Genomic DNA, 25625 nt, shown 5'->3' with positions numbered 1-25625 from the left:
GCTATATAGAATTTTTTTTAAAGAACAATAAAAATTACATACTTATTACTTTAATTATTAGGAACATTTGTCTTTGACACTCAATACATTGTTGTTTTTGGGTCTCGTGTATTTAAGTGTTTGACTTATTTCAAGCCTAAATAAAGATAAAAAAAAATTAATAAAAATGACTGTTGTTTTTGTTAACCAAAACTAAAACTATGAAAAATAACTGAAATTGAAGTAATTAAAATCAAATTGAAATAACGTAAAAGTTAAATGAAAATGGGAAATGTTGCCTTGGCAACAAACTGAAATACAATAAGTGTAAGTACTAAAACTGAAAGAAAAATTATTTAATTAATGATATTTAGAAAAATAAAAAATAAAAAAAAATAATAATAAAAATGGCAGAAGCACACAATAACATAAAAAATAAAATGAAAACTGAAAATTTAAATATTAAAAAATCTGTATTTAATTGTTTACAATGTTTTAATATTACACTATGAATATTATATTACATTTTGTTTATTACATTAGTAATTATAATATTAGTTTATATTATAAATAATGTAGAATTTCAGAATTTGTAACAGTAAACAGACACTCTTCTAAACACACTTACAGATTACTATTCTGCTTCAACAGTACTAACTAGATGAAGACTAGCACACAGGCGTGAGCTCACTGACCTCGACATGCGCAGACTGCAGCAGCAGCAGGTCTCGGAGTGGGTTATAATGCTCTGTGGGGAACACGTGGTCCTCCGTGTAAATGATGTTGAGTCGTAACGAGCCCAGCTCATCAGCCTTCACTGATTTATTACCGTTATCTCTTGGCTGCAGGAAGTACCTGAAAGAGCCGGCAGAGCGGATGATGAGCTCCTGAACTCAAAACATGAGTTGCTTTGGACAGAACATTGATGAAGAGAGCCGTACCATGCATCATGAACACCCGACTGTCCCAGCACCTTCAGCGGCACCCGTACCTCTCCGAGAAACTCGTCTCCGAACTTCAGATTGCTGGCGGTCCACAGATCCACCCTGAAAACAGAGTTTACACTTATTCACTAGCATCAGTGATGTAAATGTAAATTAAAACTATTATATACAGTCATGGTCAGAATTATTGGCACCCTTGGTAAATATGATCAAAGAAGGCTGTGAAAATAAATCTGCATTGTTAATCATTTTGATCTTTTATTTAAAAAATTCACATATATCTAATCTTTCATTGGAGAATAAGAATTAAAAATGGCGGGAAATATCATTATGGAATAAATGTTTTTTCTCAAATACACATTGGACACAATTATTGGTATCCCTAGAAATTAATATATGTAAAATATCTGTGAAGTATATTCCCATTCATATTTACAATTTTGAGCATACCAGGGTGATTATTAACATGAAATTATCCAGCCATGGCTTCCTGTTTCACAGGAATATAAATAGGAGGGAAAACAAAGGCCAAATTCCACAAAGGCCAGGGATAATGATAATGACACGTTAACTTGCCCAGCCCTAATATATGTATTAATTATATAATTAAAAACATAATATTCCACTTTCATCTTCATCTCATCAGCAGTTTTGATGTGGCATGCTCTGCAGCACTGACCACTAGCTGACCACGGGGGGTTGTCACGGTGTCGGCTCAACATTGTGATGTCTGTCAGCCATCAGCAATGGACAATGGCATTGTCTATCAGCTCAACCCTACTATATATATATATATACACAGTACAGGTCAAAAGTTTGGAAACATTACTATTTTTAATGTTTTTGAAAGAAGTATCTTCTGCTCATCAAGCCTGCATTTATTTGATCAAAAATACAGAAAAACAGTAATATTGTGAAATATTATTACAACTTAAAAATAATAGTTTTCTATTTGAATATACTTTAAAAAAAAATAATTTATTCCTGTGATGCAAAGCTGAATTTTCAGCATCATTACTCCAGCCTTCAGTGTCACATGTAACATCCGGTCTATCACATGATCATTTAGAAATCATTCTAATATTCTGATTTATTATGAGTGTTGGAAACAGTTCTGCTGTCTAATATATTTGATGAATAATAGGTTAAAAAGAACTGCATTTATTCAAAATAAAAAAAAAAATTCTAATAATATATTTTTCTTTACTATCACTTTTTATCAATTTAACACATCCTTGCTGAATAAAAATTATTGATTTTATTTAAAACAAAAAAAGAAAGAAAAAAAAAATTACTGACCCCAAATTACTGACCAGTAGTGTATATTGTTATTACAAAATATTAATATTTTAAAAACATAGCTTCTTTTTTTTTTTTACTTTTTATTCATCAAAGTATCCTAAAAAAGTATCACATGTTCTGAAAAAATATTAAGCAGCAGAACTGTTTCCAACTTTGATAATGAATCATCATATTAGAATGATTTCTAAAGGATCATGTGATAATGATCCTAAAATTTCAGCTTTGCATCACAGAAATTAATGATAATTTAATGAGCAGATGCTTGATGAGCAGAAGAAACTTCTTTCAAAAACATTAAAAATAGTAATGTTTCCAAACTTTTGACCTGTACTGTATATATACACATACATACAGACACACACACACACACACACACACATACACACACATATATATACATATATATATATATATATATATATATATATATATATACACATACAATTACACTGAAACCTGAAAATCTAAAAAAGAAAAGCTAAAAAATTGAATATAAATAATACTAAAATAACAAAATTTCTGGTATTTCTGTCTTTTTGGTTGAATTTTTATTTTGTGGATATTTAATGACCAGGTTGTTATTAGCCCTATTCGGATGGTAATTGTTTCTCATGTGGACATCTGAGTGATAAAACTCATGGATTCAGATAGCGGTTCATTGACAGTGGAGAAGCCAGCTCTGTGATCCTATGAACCCGTGGCATGCTGACGTGGGTCTGCTGTAAATAAAATGTCATATTCTTGGAATAAGAATAATTTCATATTTAAAAATATCCTATTTATTATTTGATTATTTAAATCTCCTATTTAAAAAATGGAAAACAGATGCACTATAGTTGAAATGGTTTTCTATCTCTATAAATGTGGAGATTAGCAGAAATAAGTTAAGGCAACTCGTACATAAGGTAAACATAAAGCTGCTTTGTTTATATTTTTATGTATGTAATTGTAGGCCTATATAATACATATTTTTAAATGGTATTGCATACCTGTTGCTGCCATAATAATGACCGATTTCAAATGTTTACGTACTTTTCTTGTCTTTCTTCTTTTTGTTCTTAACAGCTCCCCCTTTCTGTGGTGGAGCAGTTATGAAATATACTTCTTGTAAATACTTTCCAGCATTTCAGTATTTTTTTTTCAGTAATAAATATGCATACAAATTACAACAAAGTGCAAGAGTTACTGTTTGGTGTTCGCCAATGGACAAAAAGGATCTAAACATTGAATTTTGAATCAATTTCTTCTTGTAAACTCAGAGATGTGGATTCAGACGGCAATTAAATTACCACACGTCCTTGGTGTTTGTCAAAAAAAAACAGTAGGTAATTCGTCCAGGGATTTTTATGCTGGTGGTGAGAGAAAAACATCAACATACGGATTTGGACGGCAATAAAATTACAGACTAAGCCCTGCAAATGTTGAAAATCGCTTACGTCCCCATGAGAAACAAATACTGTCCGAATCGGGTTATTGTTACAAAAAACTAAAACAAATACATTAAAAAAATTTTACTTAAAAAAAAAAAACCTTACCTGAAATAAAATAAAATTCAAGCTAATTTTTCATTTTCATGATGCACTAAAATAACTAAAACTGAAATAAAAATGAATAAAAACTACCATATATAGACATTAAAAAAAACTCAAAATCGAAAATAGAAAACCAAATACTATTTTAAAATCTTGACTTAAATATAAACTATAACAGTCTCTCAATGATACTAAAATAAAACCGTTAATGAAACATATTCCCATGAATGTTTGGGGTAGGAATAACATCCTCGCTGAGTAAAACAACATTCATATCACAAAAGAAAATTAGATGTAGTGGAATTATCAGCAACAAATCCTTATACATGCTGAGCATTCAGTTCCTATGATCACACTGCACACACAGCTGCTGCAGTCACTGCATGTTCTCATGAATCTGATGGTGTTTACAAACATCATTCCTTATTAGACTGCTGCGAATATAAACTTCACATCAAAGCACATGATGCGCAAAGATGCTGAATTACAAACACAGACTGCATCTGAGAATCACACACCCACTCACACATGCTTGTATATGTGGTTTACGGGGACACCCCATTAGCATAACGGTTTTTATACAACTGTACAACTGTATTTTGTATAGCATTTGGTCCCCATAATATAGGTAACAGCAGGTACACACACACTAACACACACACTCACTTAAGCGCAAGCTTGTCCACGTCGTCCTCTTCCACGTCAAACTGTCGTTTGGTGTAACTCAGCGGTTTTGTCACCTGTAAGATGAAACACCGATAACTACAAGAGCAGATATTCATAACATGAGGGCTGGGTGATTTTTCAGATTTTAGCAATTAATTCAAATGTTTGTTTGTTTTTTTATTTGAGGAATTTTTGCTGAAAAACACGAGACGCCACAGTGGAACAGGAAAAATGCAAGGTTATGAAAAGCGAGCTGAACTTCTTTTATCTTTTAAAATGCTGTTTCATGTGCAAGACTCTGTAAAAGATGTAAGACACAAGTGCAAAATCCTGTGCAGAACTACTACTGTATGTTTGATATTTTATGTTTGCATGATGCTGACAGGTTAATAATCGCCTGTTATACATGACAGTCATTTGTCTACATTTGAATGAATGTCTATATTTGAAACAGAACATCTGAACATATGTTTAAGACAGGTTTGTACAATATTCGCTTTCATATTTCTTGCATATTTTCTTCAAAGATATTTCCCAAGTGAATTTGTTCTACATTAACATTGAATAGAACTTGGTTAATTGACAAGGGGGGTCAGTTAAACAGGCACGTTTCTATAAATACAGACGGATCCTCCAGAGACACACATCCTGTTCGATCATGAGTGAACAATGCACGTCTGATGAGGATTTCACACTGAGCTGATGATGATGATGAAGATGTGTGTCCAGTGTGGGTGGAAAAGACTGCGGCTGCGAGGGCTGCATGATAAATGGAGCGGATTGTGTGACTCACAATCAATCACACTCTTGTCTCATTGTCCTAAGAGCTGCATTCATGTGTGTGTGTGTGTGTGTGTGTATATGTAACTCATGCAGTCCAGAAACAGAGAAACCAGCAGTCATGTCTAATAACACGAACACTAAACCCTCAGGAAACATACAGATCACTGCGCAGGGTGTGGACACTCTCACCTTTACTGCGGTAAACCACAGCAGTGTTTCCCACTGACTTACACTCTATGTGTGGCGGCACTTCCCCTGGGGGAAATATATCTATATATATCAGTTCACATTTACAACTCTGCTCTCTCAAAGCTTTTCTTTAGATAGTCGGTTCCCTTCAAAGATACATTCATATAAAAACACCCGCAACACATTTTGATTTTGAAATGTGCAGTGCTCATGTTTATTCAATGGAGTCAACGTCTTGTGGAAAATGTGTTTGTGGCAGTCAGTTTTGCTATTGTGTCAGTTACCACAAATAAATCAATGTATGGGAAAGACTGCACAGACTACTGCTGGCACCCCAAAACCTCAAAGCAGCAAGGTTAGTAGAGAAGATCATCACTACTAGTACTGCTGCATTATTTAAAGCAGAGATCTGCTCGGCTGCCTGCGAATGTTGTGTGTTGTAGGGTGTGGAAAGTGTTAAAGTGAGAAACCACGAGTGTTTGTTTTGACTATAAACATCTGGAAACTCAGATATGATCTATTTCCACATTAAACGTTTCCAACTGAACCAGCAGAACATAAACATCATGAACAGCAGAAGATTCTTATGACGTCTCTCCTCGTGAACACCTCATCACTCTCAAGACCTTATTTTGAGTTTACTGAAATTAAAATATCATGCTTTCACTGTGAGGCTTCTTCTGTTTGATCTTAATGATGTCATCTTTATTTGAAATAAGAATCAGTTTTATTTTAGTATCGAGTGACTATTATATTTTTATTAATATTTTGAATCAGTTTTTATTTTTTTATTTGTTAAAGTTAATTTTGTTGTGTGTTTTTGTAATTTTTTTTTTGTATTTTTTATTATAAATGTATGTGAAATACTTTTGTCATTTATTATATATATATACAGTGCCCTCCACTACTATTGGCACCCTTGGTAAATATGAGCAAAGGCGTCTGTGAAAATAAATCTGCATCATTTATCCTTTTGATCTTTCTTTCAAACAAATCACAAAACTCAAACCTTTCATTGAAGTAAAACAATTGAAAGTGGGGGGAAACTCACATTATGAAATAAATGTTTTTCTCCAATGCATGTTGCCCACCATTATTAGCACCCCTAAAAATCCTTATGAGTAAAATATCTCTGAAGTATATTCCTATTCATATTTACATTTTTTAGCACAACAGGGTGACTAGGAGCATGAAATTGTCCAGCCACAACTTCCTGTTCCACAGAAATATAATAATATAATAAATGAGGAACACAAAGAACAAATTCCCTTAATCATCCATCACAATGAGTAAAACCAAAGAATATGTTACAAATCTGCCTGGAAGAGGATGTGTGTCTGTATCGTCCTAATGCAGAGTTTGAGTGGCCAAAGACTCTTCAAGGATCACAGCTGGAGAACTGCAGAGATTAGTTGAGTCTTGGGGTCAGAAAGCCTAAAAAAATACATCAAACATGTTGTTCGGGAGGGTTTCAAGAACAATCCTCCTCGCTCATCCAAAAACAAACTCCAGCATGTTCAGTTGTCAGACATGACTGGAACTTCTAAACAAACAGGACTGGCTTCTACGGTCCACCAGATGGGTTTGGCGCAAACAGGGATAAAAAGTACCCCATGCCCACAGTTAAATATACTGCTAGATCTTTAATGTTGTGGGCCTATTTTTCTGCCGGAGGTCCTGGACGTCTTGTTCGGTGCCAACAGGGATATATAGTACTGAATGCCCTCAATCAGGACAATGATCCAAAACAAACTTCAAAATCAACACAAAAATGTGTCACTGAGCACAGAATGAAGCTTCCCCCATGGCCATCCAGTTCAAGACCTGAACCCTATAGAAAATGAGTGGGTTGAACTGAAGAGAAGCACCAACATGGATGTGGGAATCTGAAGGATCTGGAGGGACTCTGTATGGACGTATGTTCTCTGATCCCTTGTCAGTTGTTCTCCAAACTCAAGCATTATAGGAGAATACTCAGAGCTGTTATCTTGGGAAAAGGATGTTGCACAAATTGGGTGCCAATAATTGTGACCAATGTGAACTAGAGAAAAACATTTATTTCACAATAGGGCTTGCCGATATGTAAAAAATATTTTACTGATAACCGCCTTAACATATATCGCAATATCTGATAATTTCATCTATTCGAGCCCCGTTCCTGCCAAAGATAACATAGATGAACACGCACCCTAAACACACATCATTTTGGTTGCACTTTATCTGACAGTAGCCTGCGATTCAGTGAGCTTAATTTAATTAAAGGTTAAAGGTTTGTTTTTTCTTTTCTTACTTTGTACTTAATATAAAACATTAGCTTGGTTGTTATATTAGTGTTGTTAATTTCTACACTGCTCTTATCCACATCTTGAAATGAATTTCGTTTCCGAACATCCTTAGCAGGTAGGTTGATGTCAATCCATGAATCCAATGTAGGCTGTTACACACACATTTTCTTTCTCAAATGTTTACATGACAAAACTGTGTTTACAGGGATATTTTGACATAATTTTGAGTGAATTTGTCCACAAACTATTCTATAGGCCTCGTTTACACTGCCAGTTAAATGTGACCCAATTCCGATTTTTTGCTCATATGTGACACAGATCGGATCTGTTCTATGACAGTGTAAACGGGAAAAAAACGCATGCATTCGGAAATTTCGAGAACGGTTTCAGGCCTCATTCATATGTGGAAATAAATCAGATATAAATCAGGTATGTGCCAATGCAACTGTCATGTAAACAGGGGGATCGGATTTTCTGAGGCATTGCATTCTGTACGTCATTAAAAAGTGCGACAATTTGCTACTTCGCGGTTTAACGACGTCATCAGAATTCACACAAACATCATCTGTTCTGTCTTAAGTGAACACTTAGGGAACTGTTGGGGGAAAACATCTGATGTGTAACATAATATTAGATCCATGCATTACAGTATAGGACGTCTGTATCATTATCATAATGTTAATCTAACAGTAAGAGAAAAGAGGGAATCACTCGCTGCACTTTTGTAGTTTTAATAATCAATTTATTTGTAATGAACACACTTTTAAATATGATTATTTTTCCTACATGAATGCTTTAGTTTAGATATAAAATGATAAAGGTAATGCATTATTTGTTTCTTTCTAGGCTTTTTTTTTTTGTTTTTTTGCATCTGTTCTTATTTATAATAGCAAAGATAAAATAAAAAAATTGCTGTATTGTGATTATTAATATAGTAATTAATAACAAGAAAAGATGGAGGACTTTACTATCGACTTCAAATGGGTGTGACTAAGTCATTTTTTGTCCGATTCCAACAAATCATAAATCATTTTGAAGGTCTTTTAATGGAGTATTTCACCCCCCCCCCCCCAATTTATTTATTTATTTTTAATTGCTCATTGTGACTCGTTTTATCAGCACAAGTCACACTCTTCTCATGAGGAAACACATGTGGAGGCGGTAAATGACAACAATGCATGCGCAGTGTTTCAGATGGTAAGGCAAGTGTAAACACATGAATCGGATATGGGTCACAATTGAAAAAACGTGTAAACGGACAGCCAAAAAAAAACGGATGTAGGCAACAAATCAGAATTGGGCTTCAAGACCTGCAGTGTAAACAAGGCCTTTGAGGCGGCTCTCTGTGTGCGCTTTGGATGTGTGCGCAGCTCAGGAAACAGCGCCCGTTAGCTTGAAAGAACGTGTAAACGGACAGCCAAAAAAAACGGATGTAGGCAACAGAAGTACCTGATTCATCTCGCGCTTGAAGAATGGATTTTATAAAGATTTGGCCTATTCGATTCCTGGTCTTAAGTAAATAAAGTGATTCCAGATTTGATTTTTTTATTCCCTGTTAAGCTACTGGCATAGGCTACTTCATGTGAATAAATATGTGCAAGGTAACTACGGGACTATGTTAAATATATTTGTAATTTTTTTCTCAATATTGTCGATTATAGTCTGTAACTGACTTTTCGACATTGCGATACTTCCAAGACATCGTCGATATATGATAATATTGTCATATCGCCCAGCCCTATTTCACAATGAGATTTTCCTCCCAATATCCATTTTTTTACTTCACTGATAGGTTAGAATTCTGTGAATTTTTTTGAATGAAAGATCAAAAAGATAAATGATGCAGAGATATTAACCAAGGGTGCCATTGTTATATTAGGTCTTAAATGACTTTACTAATAAAACTGTTTTTTATTTTTATGGTTTTCCTTTTTGTTTCAGTTTTCATTTTAGTTAACTATAATAACCGAGGTAAGTATTTAATTATGTTCACATGCAGAGCTGGGTAGTAACTGATTAAATGTAATCTGGTATATTTGATCAGATTCCAAAAATTAAGTATTTGTAATTAGAGTAAATTACATACAAAATACTTGTAATCAGACTAGTTACTTTTTTATTGATTACATCATTGCATAGTATTCACACAACAGCAATACATTCTTCATAATTTATTGATTCTCCCTAATTCCTCTTTTCATCTTTGAAATGTTCCTTTCTAAAATAGCCTACCACTTATATACACTCAGAAAGTCCAGTTTTGTAGAAGACACAGCATTTGACCACTGGATTTACTAAAATCATTTTAGTTTTAAGAAGTGTTTTTAACATTGCATCAACTACTGATGAACACATTACAGGGGTCATATGATGTTGCTAAAAAGAACATTATTTTGTGTATTTGGTGTAATGCAATTTGTTTATGAGGTTTAAGGTAAAAAACCCACATTATTTTCCACATAATGTACATTATTGTTTTTCCTATATGCCCCGCCTTTCTGAAACGCATTGTTTTTTTACAAAGCTCATCGTTCTGAAAAGTGAGGTGCATGCTGGATGGCCAGCTATCCAGTGCATTGTGATTGGCCGAATGCCTCAAGCGTGTGACGGAAATGTTACGCCCCTTACCATACTGTGCCGTCTCCCAGGCCAGCAGCACGAGACTCAGTCCAGCTGCTCTGCTCGTGCACATCCATCATCGGTTCTCTTTTAGCAGTTCAGTCAATGTACTGTTTTGAGTAACTGAATAATTTGGGATATTGTTTTATTTCGCATCAGAGGGAGTGTAAGGCACGGCGTTATGCAAATCTTCCCACATCGTGATGTAGACATGTGGGTGCATGTTAAAATGAGCCGTTTAGGGGATTTAGTAGACATTTTTTATCATGTAATCATGAAATCATGGAATCAGTAATGGATTTCAATTTGTAAGTAATCTACCCAGCTCTGTTCACACATATATTGACCTCAAAAGTTCAGCTCAGTTATGGGGGAAATATTGATCAACTTTTATAGCACTGAATTAATTTAGTGCTTTAAGGTTAGTGATGATAAATAAATATTCACTGTGGGATTGTGGGTACTGTATTTTACCTATTTTTTAAAACTATTATGTGAAACATGCTGTGACTTACATGACGCAAATTAATAACAAGCATGCAAAACATTTGAATTTGTGCTGAATAAGAGACAAACACACTTTCAAGTTTATTTGCATAATGCATTTCCCACTTGTCAGAAGTTTCTGTTTCGTTTCAAAAAAAATATAACTGACACTATGACCTTTGTTTTATACTTTTATTTTTTGTTCTGAATATGGTTAAATGTAAAGCTTTGTTATTAAGTAAGTGGAACAAAAATACATAATTATAGTCTCTGAAATGTTTCATTTTATTTACCAGTACTTTACATTATTTCTGAATGTAATAATAAAATGCAACTTATGTTTTTTGGATGCAATTTTGACTTTTTTTCCCTGGAAAATAATGTCTAAATATTGTAGAAACTTAATTTTCTGTAAAGTTGCTTTGCAATGATTTGTATCGTAAAAAGCGCTATACAAATAAACTTGAATTGAATTGAATTGAAAAATACAGTATTACTGTAGTTTAAGAATCATCTACAGGTAAAAAAAAAAAAAAAAAAAAAAAAAAACACATTTGGTTGGCACTAATGTGACCATTGGATGCACAGTGATTACAAATAAAATGATTTTAAAAAATCAGGAGCAGACATCATGCAAACTCTATTTAGCAGGAGTCACAGTGTCACTTCATTGAATCATAATGCTGGATAATATGTCACATGCTGTTAAAACACTGGCCACATCCTTGGACAATGAGCTCCTACCTCAAAAAAGAAGACCTCATCAAACTGAGGATTGTTGGTTTTCCGTTTGACCTTCGTCTTCTTGGCTTCTGACCTGTGAGGCGTGAGAAATGCATTTATGTTACGCTACGATATGTTACACTGACAGTGATTTGCAGTGATTTCAGGTGATCTGAGCAACAGCTATGTTGAATTTACACTACCATTCAAAAGTTTGGGGTCAATAAGTTTTTTTTTTAATAAAATATTATTTTTATTAATCAAGGATACATTAAAGTCATCAAAAGTGACTGTAAATTAATGCAGCCTTGGTAAGCAGAGGAGACCTCTTTAAAAAAACACTTAAAATCTTATCAACCCCCAAACCTTTAAATGGTAATGTATATAACAATTAAATGTATAATATGTGTGTGTGCATATTTAAATGAATGAAATTAGATTTATAAATCATTAATAACTGAAGGTTTATTTTATTACGTTTTCACTGTGTAAAGTATTCGTTATGGGGCTTGGCTTGGGACTTGACACTGAAAAGCTTCAATAGTTGAAAATTCTAGTTACTAGTGGTTAATCTCAAAGAAATACTACATTTCTCATATTTCACACATTTCTAAAGCAATGAATGTAGTGATGAGGTACATTTATTTTTCTGAGGACACACACTAAGCCTTAAACTGCTGTCCTGATGGCGGTGGGAACTGTGCCATTGAACAGACTTAATCAGCACTTTTAAACTGGATGAGCTTTCAGGTTTGATCTTACCTGGAGGGGCCAAGTAAAGACACAGCGGCGTACGGATCACACTGGCCATTCACTATGGGCAGATCCTGACACTCTAAAACCCTGTGCAAGGAAAATCATTATGAGATTCAAACACAAAAGCCTGTTTTGGTGCTCAACTCACCACCATTTGTGATCATCAGTGATTATATGTTTTTTTTTTTTTTTAAAGTAATTTTAGCATTCATGAAAAGTATAAAAACTTTATAAAATACAAATTTTATAAATGGCCTCAAAACAATCCACAGTTATTTGTTGTACCATCTTCCAACATGATGTCACATCCAGCCAATTAGAACCAAGCTCTGTTGTGTTCAAACACAAATGACATCATCTGCTAAATGACATCAGCAGGGAATTACACAGACAAACGCTCTGTCTGAACACCTGGTGAATCAGAACACAGCATTCAGACTCAAAGTAGATTCACATCACATCATAAACATACAGCGGTATTTTATATTTAGATGTAAATAAACCAGTGCCTGGCGGAGAAAGTGAATGTGGATCTAATGCTGATTTATGAACAGGATTTACAGCATCTCTAATACCATCCAATCCTTCCAGGGCACTTCCTGTGTGTTAAGCATGTTTATATAATGCTGCGTCTGGCCTGGTCATTCAGCCACCCATTAATACACCAGCCATGACGTCCAGTACTGGGCTTAAACTGACTGAGACCTACTGCATTTGTTCAATATGATGCTTTCAGAAACTAAAATCAACAAAGCTGTGGCGCAGTTAGTGCATGATGCATTGAGCTGTGATGCTCATTTATACTCAGGATTGAGCTTGGACTGCATCAGTTTCGTATCTCAACATCATTTACTGTCCTTGTTTGATTATCAATATCAATAATAGTGGGGAAAAATACAAATTTAGGATGCATTGCTACAAATTTTGATAAATACTGGTACCCAGTCATAACAATAACAACAACAATAATAATAGAAAAATACAAATTTAGGATGCATTGCTACAAATTGTGTATGATATCAAAGTACCGTGAGAGCGATTCAAAAGCACAAGAAGCTGTCTGCTCTCTAGAGCTCTCACGGTACTTTGTCATACAACAATTGGTCTGCGCAGCACAAACAAAGCCAAAACCTGGATATTTTAGGTAATATAGAAATCCTGGCCAGGACGTGTTCTGGGAAAATGGCATGTTTGGTCACCCTATTGTTTAGCCCTTCAGAAGTGATTTATCTGGCTTGTGTTTCGGCACAAAACTCATCGTTTATTTTTTCTTCACGTGTCTCGCCTATGGTAACAGTGATTCAAAACGGACAAATTTCGAGTGACACGGGAAAAAAACACTAAAAATTTCAGAAAATCAGAAAAGCAGCGTGCACATTTATTGTTAAAAATGAAAGGCCATCAACTGACACTTAAAACAGCAAGCATCGTCATTCAAATCAGCAGCAAGAGTCAAAGCTATTTTTTTTTTTTTTTTGCTTTTAATAATAAGAGTCCATAAAACATAATAAGAGTCCATGAAAAGTCAAGTCAGGTCAAGTCATCTTTATTTATATAGCGCTTTAAACAAAAAAGATTGCGTCAAAGCTCCTGAACAACATTAATTAGGAAAACAGTGTGTCAATAATGCAAAATGACAGTTAAAGGCAGTTCATCACTGAATTCAGTGATGTCATCATGCAGCTCAGTTCAGTTTAAATAGTATCTGTGCAACAATTTGAAGGAAATTTTAAAAAAGGAAACTAAAGCTAAACTGAACATATTGGTGATACATACATAATAGATATATATATATATATATGTGTGTATATATATATATATATATATATATATATATATATATATATATATATATACAGTCATTGTTCATATTTACCAAGGGTGTCAATAATTCTGAAAATATATCTCTATTGTTATTCCTTTTTATTTTAATTCAAAAATGCACAAAAATCTAACCTTTCACTGAAGTAAAACATTTGAAAAAGGGGGAAAAATGTTAAACAAAATGTTTTTCTGAAATACACATTGACCACAATTATTCAATAGACTTTTATTCAATACTTTTTACGACCTTCATTTGCCAAGATAACAGCTCTGAGTCTCTCCTATAATGCCTGACGAGGTTGGAGCCTGGCAACACCTGACAAGAGATCAGAGACCGTTTTTCTACACAGAATCTCCTCAGATCTTTCAAATTCCGAGATCCATGTTCATGCACTCTCATCTTAAGTTCACCCCACTAATTTAGGGTTCAGATCAGAGAACTGGGGTGGCCATGGCAGAACCTTAATTTTGTGCTCAGTGACCCATTTTTGTATTGATTTTGATTTATTTATTTTTTTAATCATTGTCCCGCTGGAAGATCCAAACACTGCCCATTATAAGATTTCTAGCAGAGACAGACAGGTATTAATTTTTTTTTATCTGTTGCTGTTTGCTAGAATCCATGATGCCATGTATCTGAACAAGATATTCAAAAAATAAAAATAGGCCCACAACATTAATGATACTGCAGTATATTTCATTGTACATATGAGGTACTATTTATCACTATGTACACCAAACTCATCTTTAGTGTTTGCTGCCAAAAAGCTCATTTTTTTATTTTTTAGTTTCATCTGACCATAGATCCCTGTCGCATTCATCCCAGTAGTGTCTGACAACTTAATATTTTTAATGTAAACAGAGGATTTTTTTTAAATACTCCTAAACAACATGTGGTGATGTACAGGTGCTGAATTTTTTTTTTTTTTGGAGACTTTCTGACCCCAAGACTCTACTATTTTCTGCAGTTGTGATCCTTGGAGAGTCTTTGGTAACTTAAACTATCCTCCTTGACTTGCATTAAGAACATATAGAAACATTCTAATCCAGGCAGATTTGTAACATTTCCTGTTGATTGGAAATTCTAAATTATTGTGCTGATGGTGGAAATGAGAATAGATATTTTCTTACAGCCACTTTCTGTTTTGTGAAGCTCAACAGTTCTTTGGTTTTTCTCATTGTGATGGAGGATTGAGGGAATTTGGTCTTTGTGTTCGCTCATATTTATATTCCTTTGAAACAGGAAATCATGGATGGACAATTTCACGTTCCTTAGTCACCCTTTGGTGGGCTAAAAATTCTAAATATGAATATGAATGTACTTTTACTCATAATAATTTCTAGGGGTGCCAATAATTGTGGCTATTGTGTCTATTAGAGAAACTGAACTAAAACCAATCCAATATTAATCATTTAAAACAAGCTAATAGTGAACATCACACATAAGGCCACCAGTACGTTTTGCAATCATTATAAAAAAATGTGAAATTGTGTAATGCATTCTATATTTCCTGCTTTTTCTAAAAGAGCAGCAGTGCATTGAAGTTCATGTACTGAATGAATCTGTGTGTGTGTGTAAACATCATCCTCGCTGTCTTAAAATAGAAGCTGAATAAATATCCTGTAAATGAGAGCACTGCTCATTGTGACACTAAGTTCATTACCCAGAGTGCTCCAGTGTGGGAAACTGTCCAGACATGGACCTACTAATGGTGTGAAAGGATATGAAACCTACACTCACACTCACACTCACACACACACACACACACACACACACACACACACACACACACACACACACGTGCATCACATACTGCATGTTCTCACGTGAACTAATTTTCATTCAGATAACTGACTGTACAGCACAGATGCATTCATGCAGTTACAGATATGTAAAGTCCAGTGCATGCGCACACACACAAACTGGACCTACTAATGGTGTGGAAGGATGCTTGAGAGTGAGACTAAGATGCTGCCATTTGCCAAAGAAACACGGAGAAAGACAAATGAACAGATCAGGAGGATACACAAAGGATTACATTTTCAAAAGGGTTGTCAATAATGTGATATTGTCGGAACAAAAATGCAGCAGTCAACCACGAGAGCAGTGCAGCACCTGGACAGTTTAGATGAGTGCACAGGCTCACAGCCGAGGAACCCCTTATCCAACCCTGCGTTCCATTCGGAAGGGCTCATCCCTACGCCCTAATCCCTTCAAATGGTTTACCCTCCATTGAATGTAAATACTACTAATAATTAGATATTACATATAATTTGGTAGTAAAACAAAGAGTTGCATGTTTTATTGGTCCAAATGAGTAGTGGGGATAATTATTTTGTACAACATTTGCAACTTCTTTTTATTACTTAAATAGAAGCACTAGGGTTGTGACGGTGAGGAAATTTTCCCACCGGTTAATCAACATGCGACAACACCGGTGATACCGGTATCACCATGGGGGCGGGGGCGTTCCCTCTTTGACTCTCTTTCCTTCACTTTTTAATAGCGTGTGAAAGCGGCGTGCACATTTTACTTTCACTTTCAAATAGCGGCAATTCGGTGTAAAGCCATTGTTCGTTTTAATGTTAAAAACATTATTTTCCATATAATGTACATTATTGTTTCTCCTCTATGCCCCGCCTTTCTGAAACGCATACATTTTTACAAAGCTCATCGTTCTGAAAATGCGAGGTGTGCTCTGTTGGCCAGATTCAGTTCGATTTGGTGAACTGGTTTAACCCTCTGGAGTCTAAGGGTATTTTTGGGGCCTGGAGAAGTTTTGTCATGCCCTGACATTTGTGCTTTTTTCAGTTTCTTATAAATATCTAAATGGCTAAAGTCTAATCTCACTGTAATCAGCACAAACTGGGCTATAATAATATGTGAGCAGCATGTATGTACATGATTGTGTTTTTTGAGAAAAAAAATGTTATGCGAGGTTAGTGAAAAACTAAAAATGTTAAATCACTTGAATAAGGCAATAAAAAACACATACAGAACATTGGTTCCCAGGACTTTTGAGAACTGGAGCTTGTAGCCTAGAATTTTTTTTTCTAAATGATGTGAAAATCATCTTGTTTACTCACTTACAGAAAACAATATATTGATTTAAATTTTCTAAGATACTTTTTGTTGGTAAAAGTCATATGCGAGTATGCGTCAACTATCATGAATTCACACCTGAGAAGACAAAGGCCTGCATAATGAGTTGCATAATGAGCCATTCAGTCAGCTGTGTCACTGAGAGGGATGAGTTACAAGAAAGAATGTGAGGACAAAATAAATGTATATCATTTTATGTTTGTAGTTTATTTAGAATATATTTAATTATCCCACAACATAATTTAATATTCACTTGTGAGTGCAGTTAAACAGTTTATTAGGAACAATCAAAGCTGACTTTCAAACTCAATTTTTTGCATCATTACTCCAGTCACACAGTCCTTCAGAAATCCTTGTTTTCTACAAAAAAAAACATTTATTGTTATTATTATCATTATTATTAGTATTATTATTAATGTTGAAAGGAGCTGAGAATATTTTTTTCAGGTTTTTTAGGGGGGATAAACTGAAAGAACAGCATTGTTGGTTTGTTACAGTTAAATTTATTGGTACATTTATATTATTTACATCAAGCTTTTGAATGGTATAGTAGTGTATATTGTTATTGAAACTTCATAATATTTCACTTGATTATACATTTAGTCAGGAATTATAGTTTGGAAAAAGTCTTTGGAAAAAGTCTAACTAGTAAAATGTTTACACGTTATGTGAAAACTAGTACAAGTATATAAATAAATAAATAAAAAGAGACTTACTCATGTTTATGATCTCTGCTGAATAAAGCGCTTCATTCCTTTTTCTGAGGAAATCCAAATCTCAAATCCTCAACCACATCACATCTTTTTGGGGTGAATTATGTCTTATTCCTCTCATCGCGAAGATAAATAAATAAAAAAAGAAATAAAACTGCAGAAATAAAAAAACTTGAAGAACAGTCTCGCTGCGTTGTCTTCTGTTGTGTGGGCGTATTCAAAAGCCGCGCGCTTCAGTGAAACATTTGAATCTCAAAAGCACGTTCAGCGCGGGGGCGTGGTCGCATTAGAAGATAATGAAGGTAGACGTGAAAAATGGACATCGTGTTGTTTTCGTATGGATTACTTTATCACAGAATATTTGTTTTCGGCAGCACTTGTTTAGTTTAAAAGTAGACATGTCAGGCTTTCTATAGATATCTCTCTCATGTCTCTGTGTTGAGTATTCACTGAGTTATTATTATTGAGTTGTTATTATGTCTGTATACAAAAAAAAGTAGACCCTTTACAGATTCGATTGTTGTATTGCTCTTATCTGTACGATCAAAACTGAAAGTGTAATTTAAGTTCTTTTCGGGGTTGTCAGGAGAAAATACCCCAAAACGCGTATACGCGTTAATCGACTTCAGAGGGTTAACCAGTTCACTAAGAAGATCCGGTTAAATAGAAAGATTCATTCGCGATCCGGACATCACTAGATGAAACTAAACCAATAAAACCCGTTAAAAACGAGGCATTTGTTGCATCCTGTGGGGACATAAATACTGATTATAATGACTTATACTGTGTTTTTACTCATTGCGTTTCATATCGCGCCGCGTAAACATAAAACCATGTCTGCACTGGTGATCTGAGAAGCAAACAACAAGCCTAATCTACACTGCTCAAAATTCACATTTGAATCATCATTGGCAAATTATTTAAATATAAAAAACGTACTTACAGGCTGTGAGTCAGAAGCACCAGACCGTCCTTGCAAAGTTTGAACTGCCCAACTTTATAGAAAGAGCCTCATCCTCCATAAAATGCACAGCACACATCTGAATATTTGGGTTGGACTGTTCTGGAACAGTGTTGAAATACAACTTAACCAATGATTTCTAGTCGTGCCCTTTTTTGGAAGCCAAACAAAGTAATTTCGCTTTCACAGCGAAACACACAGTGACTCCACGACATGGCAGCGGCGACAACAGAGAGAATAAAAGTTACGCCTTCTGTCTTTTCGTGAACATTTGGGTGGTGTTATGCAAATCTTCCCACATAGTGTCATAGAAATGTGGGGGTGTGTTAGAATGAGGCGTTTTGGGGGGTGTGGTTGACTCAACTTTTATAAAGAATATCTCTTTGGATTTGAGACTTTACTCTTGGCAACTTTACAGATCTTCTTTATGCACCAAGAGCTTGTAACACTCCAAAGAGAAAGAAAAAACTGAAATCGCATCATATGACCCCTTTAAATAAAGTAAAAATCAGCAAACAATGTGAAACAAATTAAAGTTATAGTTCACCCAAAAATGAAAATTTGATGTTTATCTGCTTATCCCCACGGCATCCAAGATGTAGGTGACTTTGTTTCTTCAGTAGAACACAAACAAAGATTTTTATCTCAAACCGTTGCAGTCTCTCAGTCATATAATGGAAGTGGATGGGAATCATGGCTAAAACATAAAAAAAAAATACAAACATACACAAACAAAACCAAATTAAACCCTGCGGTTCGTGACGATACACTGATTTGTAGAGACACAAAATGATAAGTCTGTGCAAGAAACTGAATTTTCATTTTTGGGTGAACTATCCCTTTAAATAAGGAACAAATGTTTAAAAAAAACTTCCAAAATCACTTTAGATAAACGCCAAAAGGCTTTTCAAAATCCAAAATATTGCCAAACAGGCGTTTTTGAATTTCGTTTCGAAACTAATTCATCCGCCATCATCTTGTCTGTCTCACCTCACTCTTCTTGTCAGTCAGCTCTCCTCACTGGATAAATGAAATCTGATCTGTGATGCGACTGTCGTTCAGGACGCTGCACTGAGCAGTTCGCGTTCAGTTTTTAATTGTAGTGTTCTTTTACTGAACTGAAATGATTTTTATTACTACAAAAAATCTAAACAACGTTGGGGGTCATGCTCACTTAAATTATATTTTTCTAACTCCAAACGATCAGACACTGATTGAAACCAGCTGATAATAACCTCCTGTGATTTGATACGTCTCTCAACCTGACGCTCAAATTAACCTATCACATGTTAATGACGCAGAAGAGAGAGGCGAATATGAGCGGCTGAGCGCGTGTCAGTCTTCACTGGGCTGGAGTCAGATAATGACGCGGTTATAGGGTGTATAGAATTAAACTAGTCAGCACTAACACTAACTAATGTTGAGTTTGCATACTGCTGCTCTCCTTCAAAGTACCTTTAAGACAAGTCATGTCACTCGGCGGCCATCTTTGAAATGCCTCTCGGGCATCTAAGTGCAACTCCTATCTCTTTGAATGGGGAAACATCAAATTGTACAAAACCTTTCACTAGGCTTGCAATTAAATTTCACATTTGAAATCACCAAAGAAATCTGATAACAACTGTGTCATAAATTGAAGCAGTTGTAAATTACACTACAAACATACACCTTTGTTTACTTCTGTGTGTTGCTCAGCAACCACTTTGTTGGAACTTGGAACCACGACTCCGCTTCGCGTCGTGCCTAACAAAGCCCCTTAGCTGTTATAAATTCACTGTAAACCACGGCTTCTTGGGGCTTATTGCTTTATTATAAACCGATTGATTAAACACCTTATTTAAAGTTTAATTGCACCTACAAGTTGGTTGGGGGCAGTTAATCTAAAAGTTGAGTGTGTTTTTACCAAATAAATCAAAAATCTAAAAATTTCTAAAGTACTTGAGTTTATTTATTACACAAAGCCCTTTTTGTCGATTTTCAGAATAACTACATACAAATAACTATATTGTGAAATATATTGTTACCGTGAAATAAAATTAGTCATACCGTGTAACTGAATTTTGTTCATATCGCCCACCCCTAACCACAAATGTTCAAAATAGACTAGTTAGTTAATTAGTTGTTCTTAAAGGGGTTTCCTTATTTTGCCTTAGACATAAGGAGGTTTTTAGGGGTTTGTTTGTTATGATGAAGTTAGTGGTAGCCACAGACTTCCATAGTCAGGAGAAAAATACTATGAACTCAGTGGGTACCGTCAACTGTTTGATTACCCACATTCTTCAAAATATCTTCTTTTGTGTTAAACAAAAAAAAAGAAATTCATAAAGACTTGGAACAAAATAAAGGTAAATAAATTATAACAAAATGTTAATTTTTGTGTGAACTCTATCTATCTCTTTAAGGAAGTCCTTTTGTAATTCAGACAAATTACAGCAATTCAAACACTTGTCAGTCATACCAGAAACTTTAAGCAGTTAAAAATAAAAGGAAAGAATTTAGGTAAATTAGCCAACCTGTATAATTAGTTGGTTGTTAGATGACAAAAACCTCTTTACCCTCTTTAAAGCATCACTGCTAAAAAAAATACTGCAGCTGCATGTGTGATTTCTGTTCAATCAAACACAAATGCAAGAATAATGACTGTTTCCAAACACTCATCAGTCATTGGTCAGATGGTCAGAAAATTCCGCCCCAAAACGGTTGAGTCAGAACATTTAATAGACTATAATTAGTAGATTGTTGGATGATGAGTGTAACATGTAAAAGAAACACCCTCGCTGAAACAAGGAACATACTCACTGAAGACACGCTCTGATCTTTCAGGACGTGAATCTAATAAAACACCAAGGCTGAGCTCTGATTGGCTGATGGGCAGCTATGTGGAACTTGTGATTGGCTGCCTCACCGTGTTGCCAGCTTGTGGCAGATGACTCCGCTGTCTGTGATGACCTCACTGAGACGCAGCTCCAGGTGAACCTTTCCCTGCGGAGGACAGAGAACCATGTTACTATGGTTACACCCGCCACCCGATGAGAAGGAGAGCGAGAAACGGAAGAACGGAGCATGAGAAACCAATGAAAACACAACCACTGCAGGGTCCCATGAGGCTGTGCAGGGATCGGACTGCCGATGTGTGACCGAACAAGGAACATGGAAAACACTGGGGGGTGGTACTATAATACATACCGACAGAAATGTGTCAACTGGTAAAGATTATCTGTTCAAGAACTGTTCATACTGCAGCAGAACTGATCTGATGAACTGTGTATGTTTGTGTGTTTCAGATATTTAAAAGCAACTTCAAATTTCTCATCCAATCAGAATTCAGAATCTGTTTTATGTTTTTAAAAAATATTAAACTATTTTTATATTTAAAAATATTTGTAAAAATACGAAAATGAGAAATATATTACTTAATATAATGATAGTACTACTCGTACTATCAATATTTTTTTTTATTAAAACATTACTTTTAATGTAATATTTACCAGAAAAATTATTTACCAGAATTTATTTAGCAGAATAATGAAAATACACAACACAGTATTTCTGAAAAAAAAAGAAATAATAAATTATTCTGTATAAAATCAGTTAATTAGAGATAATATTCATTATGAAAATTTAATGAAACCAATTAAATGGAATCCAGAAATTTTATGAAAAACAGAAAGGTAAAAATAAAACTGAATTTGAGAAAAAATATATATTTCATAGGACCTTAAATATGCAATTTCTGTTAAACTTTTAATAAATTGCTGTTAAATATCCCATGATTTCAATTAATTAGACATGCTTTTGATCAATAAAATTTAACTTAACCATTAAAACAGAGTCTAGAAACATTCAAACGGAATCCAGAAAAATTTAAATGAATTTTTGAAAAAAAAAAATAAAGTGGAATTTGGGAAAAAATAAAACTGATTTCGTAGGCCCCTATGTGAGCCAATCAAAACAGTGGCCTGCCCACTTAAGACATCATTTCAGACAGAGCGTCAGGATGAGGGTTGAAAACAATTGTATTAACGAATATATATATATTTGTTTTTATTTGTGCAAAAAAAGATATAGACTATAGTATTATATACGGAAACCTTAAGTAACATAAAAAAAAAAAACATGTCATGATCCCTGTAACATCCAATAAAAAAGCAGCTGAATAAACCAATTAGCTTCACTAGCTTAGTACACTAGCTTTTTGAAACCGGGTCCCAGAGTTGATAAATTTGAAAACGGCGCCTTTGCGTTTTCGTCTGGACGGCGAATCCGTATATTTTCTGAAATGATGAAGTCATCAGCCCACATCTCGCCCTAATCAGACACCGCCACGTCACATAACAGCAACAAAAACATGAACAAACACTGAACGATTGTCTTTTTATCAACTAAGATTAACACAGATTAATAAATGTATTGTTCCACGTTCGTTTGTGTACCACGCGCAAGGTTTATGAGCATAGTCCAAGTCTTCTCCGTTTTTAGTGTATCTCTGTGGCAGAATTACAGCGCTCCATACTGGTTTGGCATGTATACTACATCGTTTTGCGGTTTCGTGTGGACGCGGATATTTCTTGAGACAAGGAAAAAAAAGATCAGATTGGGGTAAACTCCGTCTCTGTGTGGACGGGGCCGAAGAAGTAACGGGTACTTACGGTTATGGATAGAAATGTAGCGGAGTAAAGAGTACAATATTTGCCTCTCAAATGTACTTGAGTAAAGTCATGAGTACTCCCCAAAAATGATAATCGAGTAAAGTACAGATCCCTCAAAATTGTACTTAAGTACTGTACACAAGTAAATGTACTCCGTTACTGTCCGGCTCTGGTGTTTACACATTTTCCTGTACAGTTCAGGTAGAGTCGTCTCTGATAAATATTTTCATATTCATAATCAGATTAACTTGGTTGTGTTTTAGTTCAAAGTTTTATCGCCACCCTATGGAACATTAACTTTGCAGATATCGCAAGCAGCTGTCAAACTTGTTGCCATAGCTGGTGTGAAATACCTCCAAATAGGTGATCCTTTGGTTCGCTCCATGCTGTTAGCTGCTCAGTGCACATTAGCTGCCGAGCATGTTGTGAGCGCATAACGTCACACACTGCACAAAGCATAGAATTACAGCAAGAACTTTCTTTCAGATCGTAATTTGATGTCATACACCGATATGTGTGTGCGGAGTATCTTTTAGTTTTGTAAATATTTATTTAGACTGAATAAAATGGCCCCTATGTAATATCGATAATTTTGACCCATACTATGTTTTTTTGGCTATTGTAAAAAGAAATATACCCCAGCGACTTAAGACTGGTTTTGTGGTTCAGGGTCACATATGATTATTAAAATAAATAAATATATAAATTAAACGATCAATATGCAAATGAGCCTGGTGAAGAGGATGGGCCAAACACAGCACAACAATAAGTGCTCTATGGACAGAGTCTCTGGGCTCTTCATTACACACACGCATCCTTCCTCACTCAGCTCTCAATGAATGCTTCTGTGTTTCTGAGGATCCACTGTGGCTCTGGCAGCATCACTATGAGAAGATCTCATTCAGCTCTGAACTACAGAACTGCATCAGATGTGGAAATGCAGTCAATGTAATTAAGTGTGAATGATGAGACTGCTGTGATCCTACAGGAAAGAGCTCATGATCTAAACAAATACTCTCCTCATACGAAATACTGCGTCTCCTTATAAATCATGAGCGTTTGAAGCTCTAATTAGTGGTCATGTGACCCTGGGGGATGGAAAGCGTTCAGGAGCTCAAGGTGAATTGGATTCACTCGTGTTTGTGCTTAACACATGTGAGCGTATGAAAACGTACCTGAACCTCTGAGTCTGCACAGACCGGCTGCAGCGGGAACCAGTGGTCTTTACCGTGGTATTTTTGCAGGTCTTCCTTCTTCACAGCCACTTTACCTGCAGAAACAACACAAATCACAGATCAGCTCACCACATGAACTGAATCCTTGTTCAGACTGTCAGTCCCAATCGGATTATTTGTGTATCCGATTGGAGTCTGATTTAAATGTATGACTATCCACACTGTGTATTGAAACTGTTCAGATCTGATTTGTGTGTCCCATGGTGCTTTTTACTGAATATCTGCATTGATTTCCATAGCAACAACATTGCATTTGGTATGCCTAGGCTAAAAACAACAATAACAGCAATACAGTTTGCGATACACATGTTGCCATACGACTGGATTTTATTATTATATTATTTCTTATGAAGCAGCGGCAGAAATGTAGGAAGCTGGAATGCATGGAATTATTCCCTGCTGCCGTCTCCACCGGTCTCAAAACTCAAAGAGGTGTGTAGACTAGTGTTTCGCAACCACTGTGCCGTGACACACTAGGGTGCCGTGACATGTTGTCAGTTGTGCCATGCAAAATTATTTATATGTGTTATTTTTTTTTAATCCTCATGATATGTTTGGAGTGTTGTTTGGTATTTGTTGAAAAAGAAGATCTATAAAGTTGCCAAATAAATAACAGTGTCAAGGTCCAGGAAAGTATGAAAAGCATCATCAGAATAGTCCATCTGCAATCAGTGGTTCAACTGTAACGTTATGAAGGGACGAGAATACTTTTTATACGTGAAGAAAACAAAAATAACGACTTTATTCTGCTTTTGTAGAGGAGCAGCAGAGCGTACATAAATATACGTAAAAGTGTAGAGTACTGCTTATGATTGCTGATAAGTGTTGTGCTGTGATTTTTTGGGGAGAAGAGGAGGGGAATTGTTGTTGAATAAA

General features: G+C 35.2%; 1 protein-coding gene across 2 annotated transcripts in view; it reads right to left on the bottom strand.

Annotated features, from left to right (window-relative positions):
* The window catches only part of LOC109053195 (ras GTPase-activating protein 3-like), a 79595-nt gene that overhangs the window by 15370 nt on the left and 38600 nt on the right, over positions 1-25625 (bottom strand). For both annotated transcript variants that reach the window (XM_042751567.1, XM_042751647.1), the window contains exons 4-10: positions 24690-24784; positions 21771-21847; positions 12271-12351; positions 11530-11602; positions 4424-4497; positions 921-1025; positions 675-834 (exon numbers count right to left, since the gene is read on the bottom strand). In XM_042751567.1, the coding sequence (XP_042607501.1) occupies positions 675-834; positions 921-1025; positions 4424-4497; positions 11530-11602; positions 12271-12351; positions 21771-21847; positions 24690-24784 (665 nt within the window). The remainder of the gene's footprint in view (positions 1-674; positions 835-920; positions 1026-4423; positions 4498-11529; positions 11603-12270; positions 12352-21770; positions 21848-24689; positions 24785-25625) is intronic.

The sequence above is a fragment of the Cyprinus carpio genome, chromosome A1 (genome assembly GCF_018340385.1).
Source record: "Cyprinus carpio isolate SPL01 chromosome A1, ASM1834038v1, whole genome shotgun sequence".
NCBI classification, from domain to species: Eukaryota; Metazoa; Chordata; class Actinopteri; order Cypriniformes; family Cyprinidae; genus Cyprinus; species Cyprinus carpio.
This window is presented reverse-complemented; position numbering and strand designations above follow the sequence as displayed.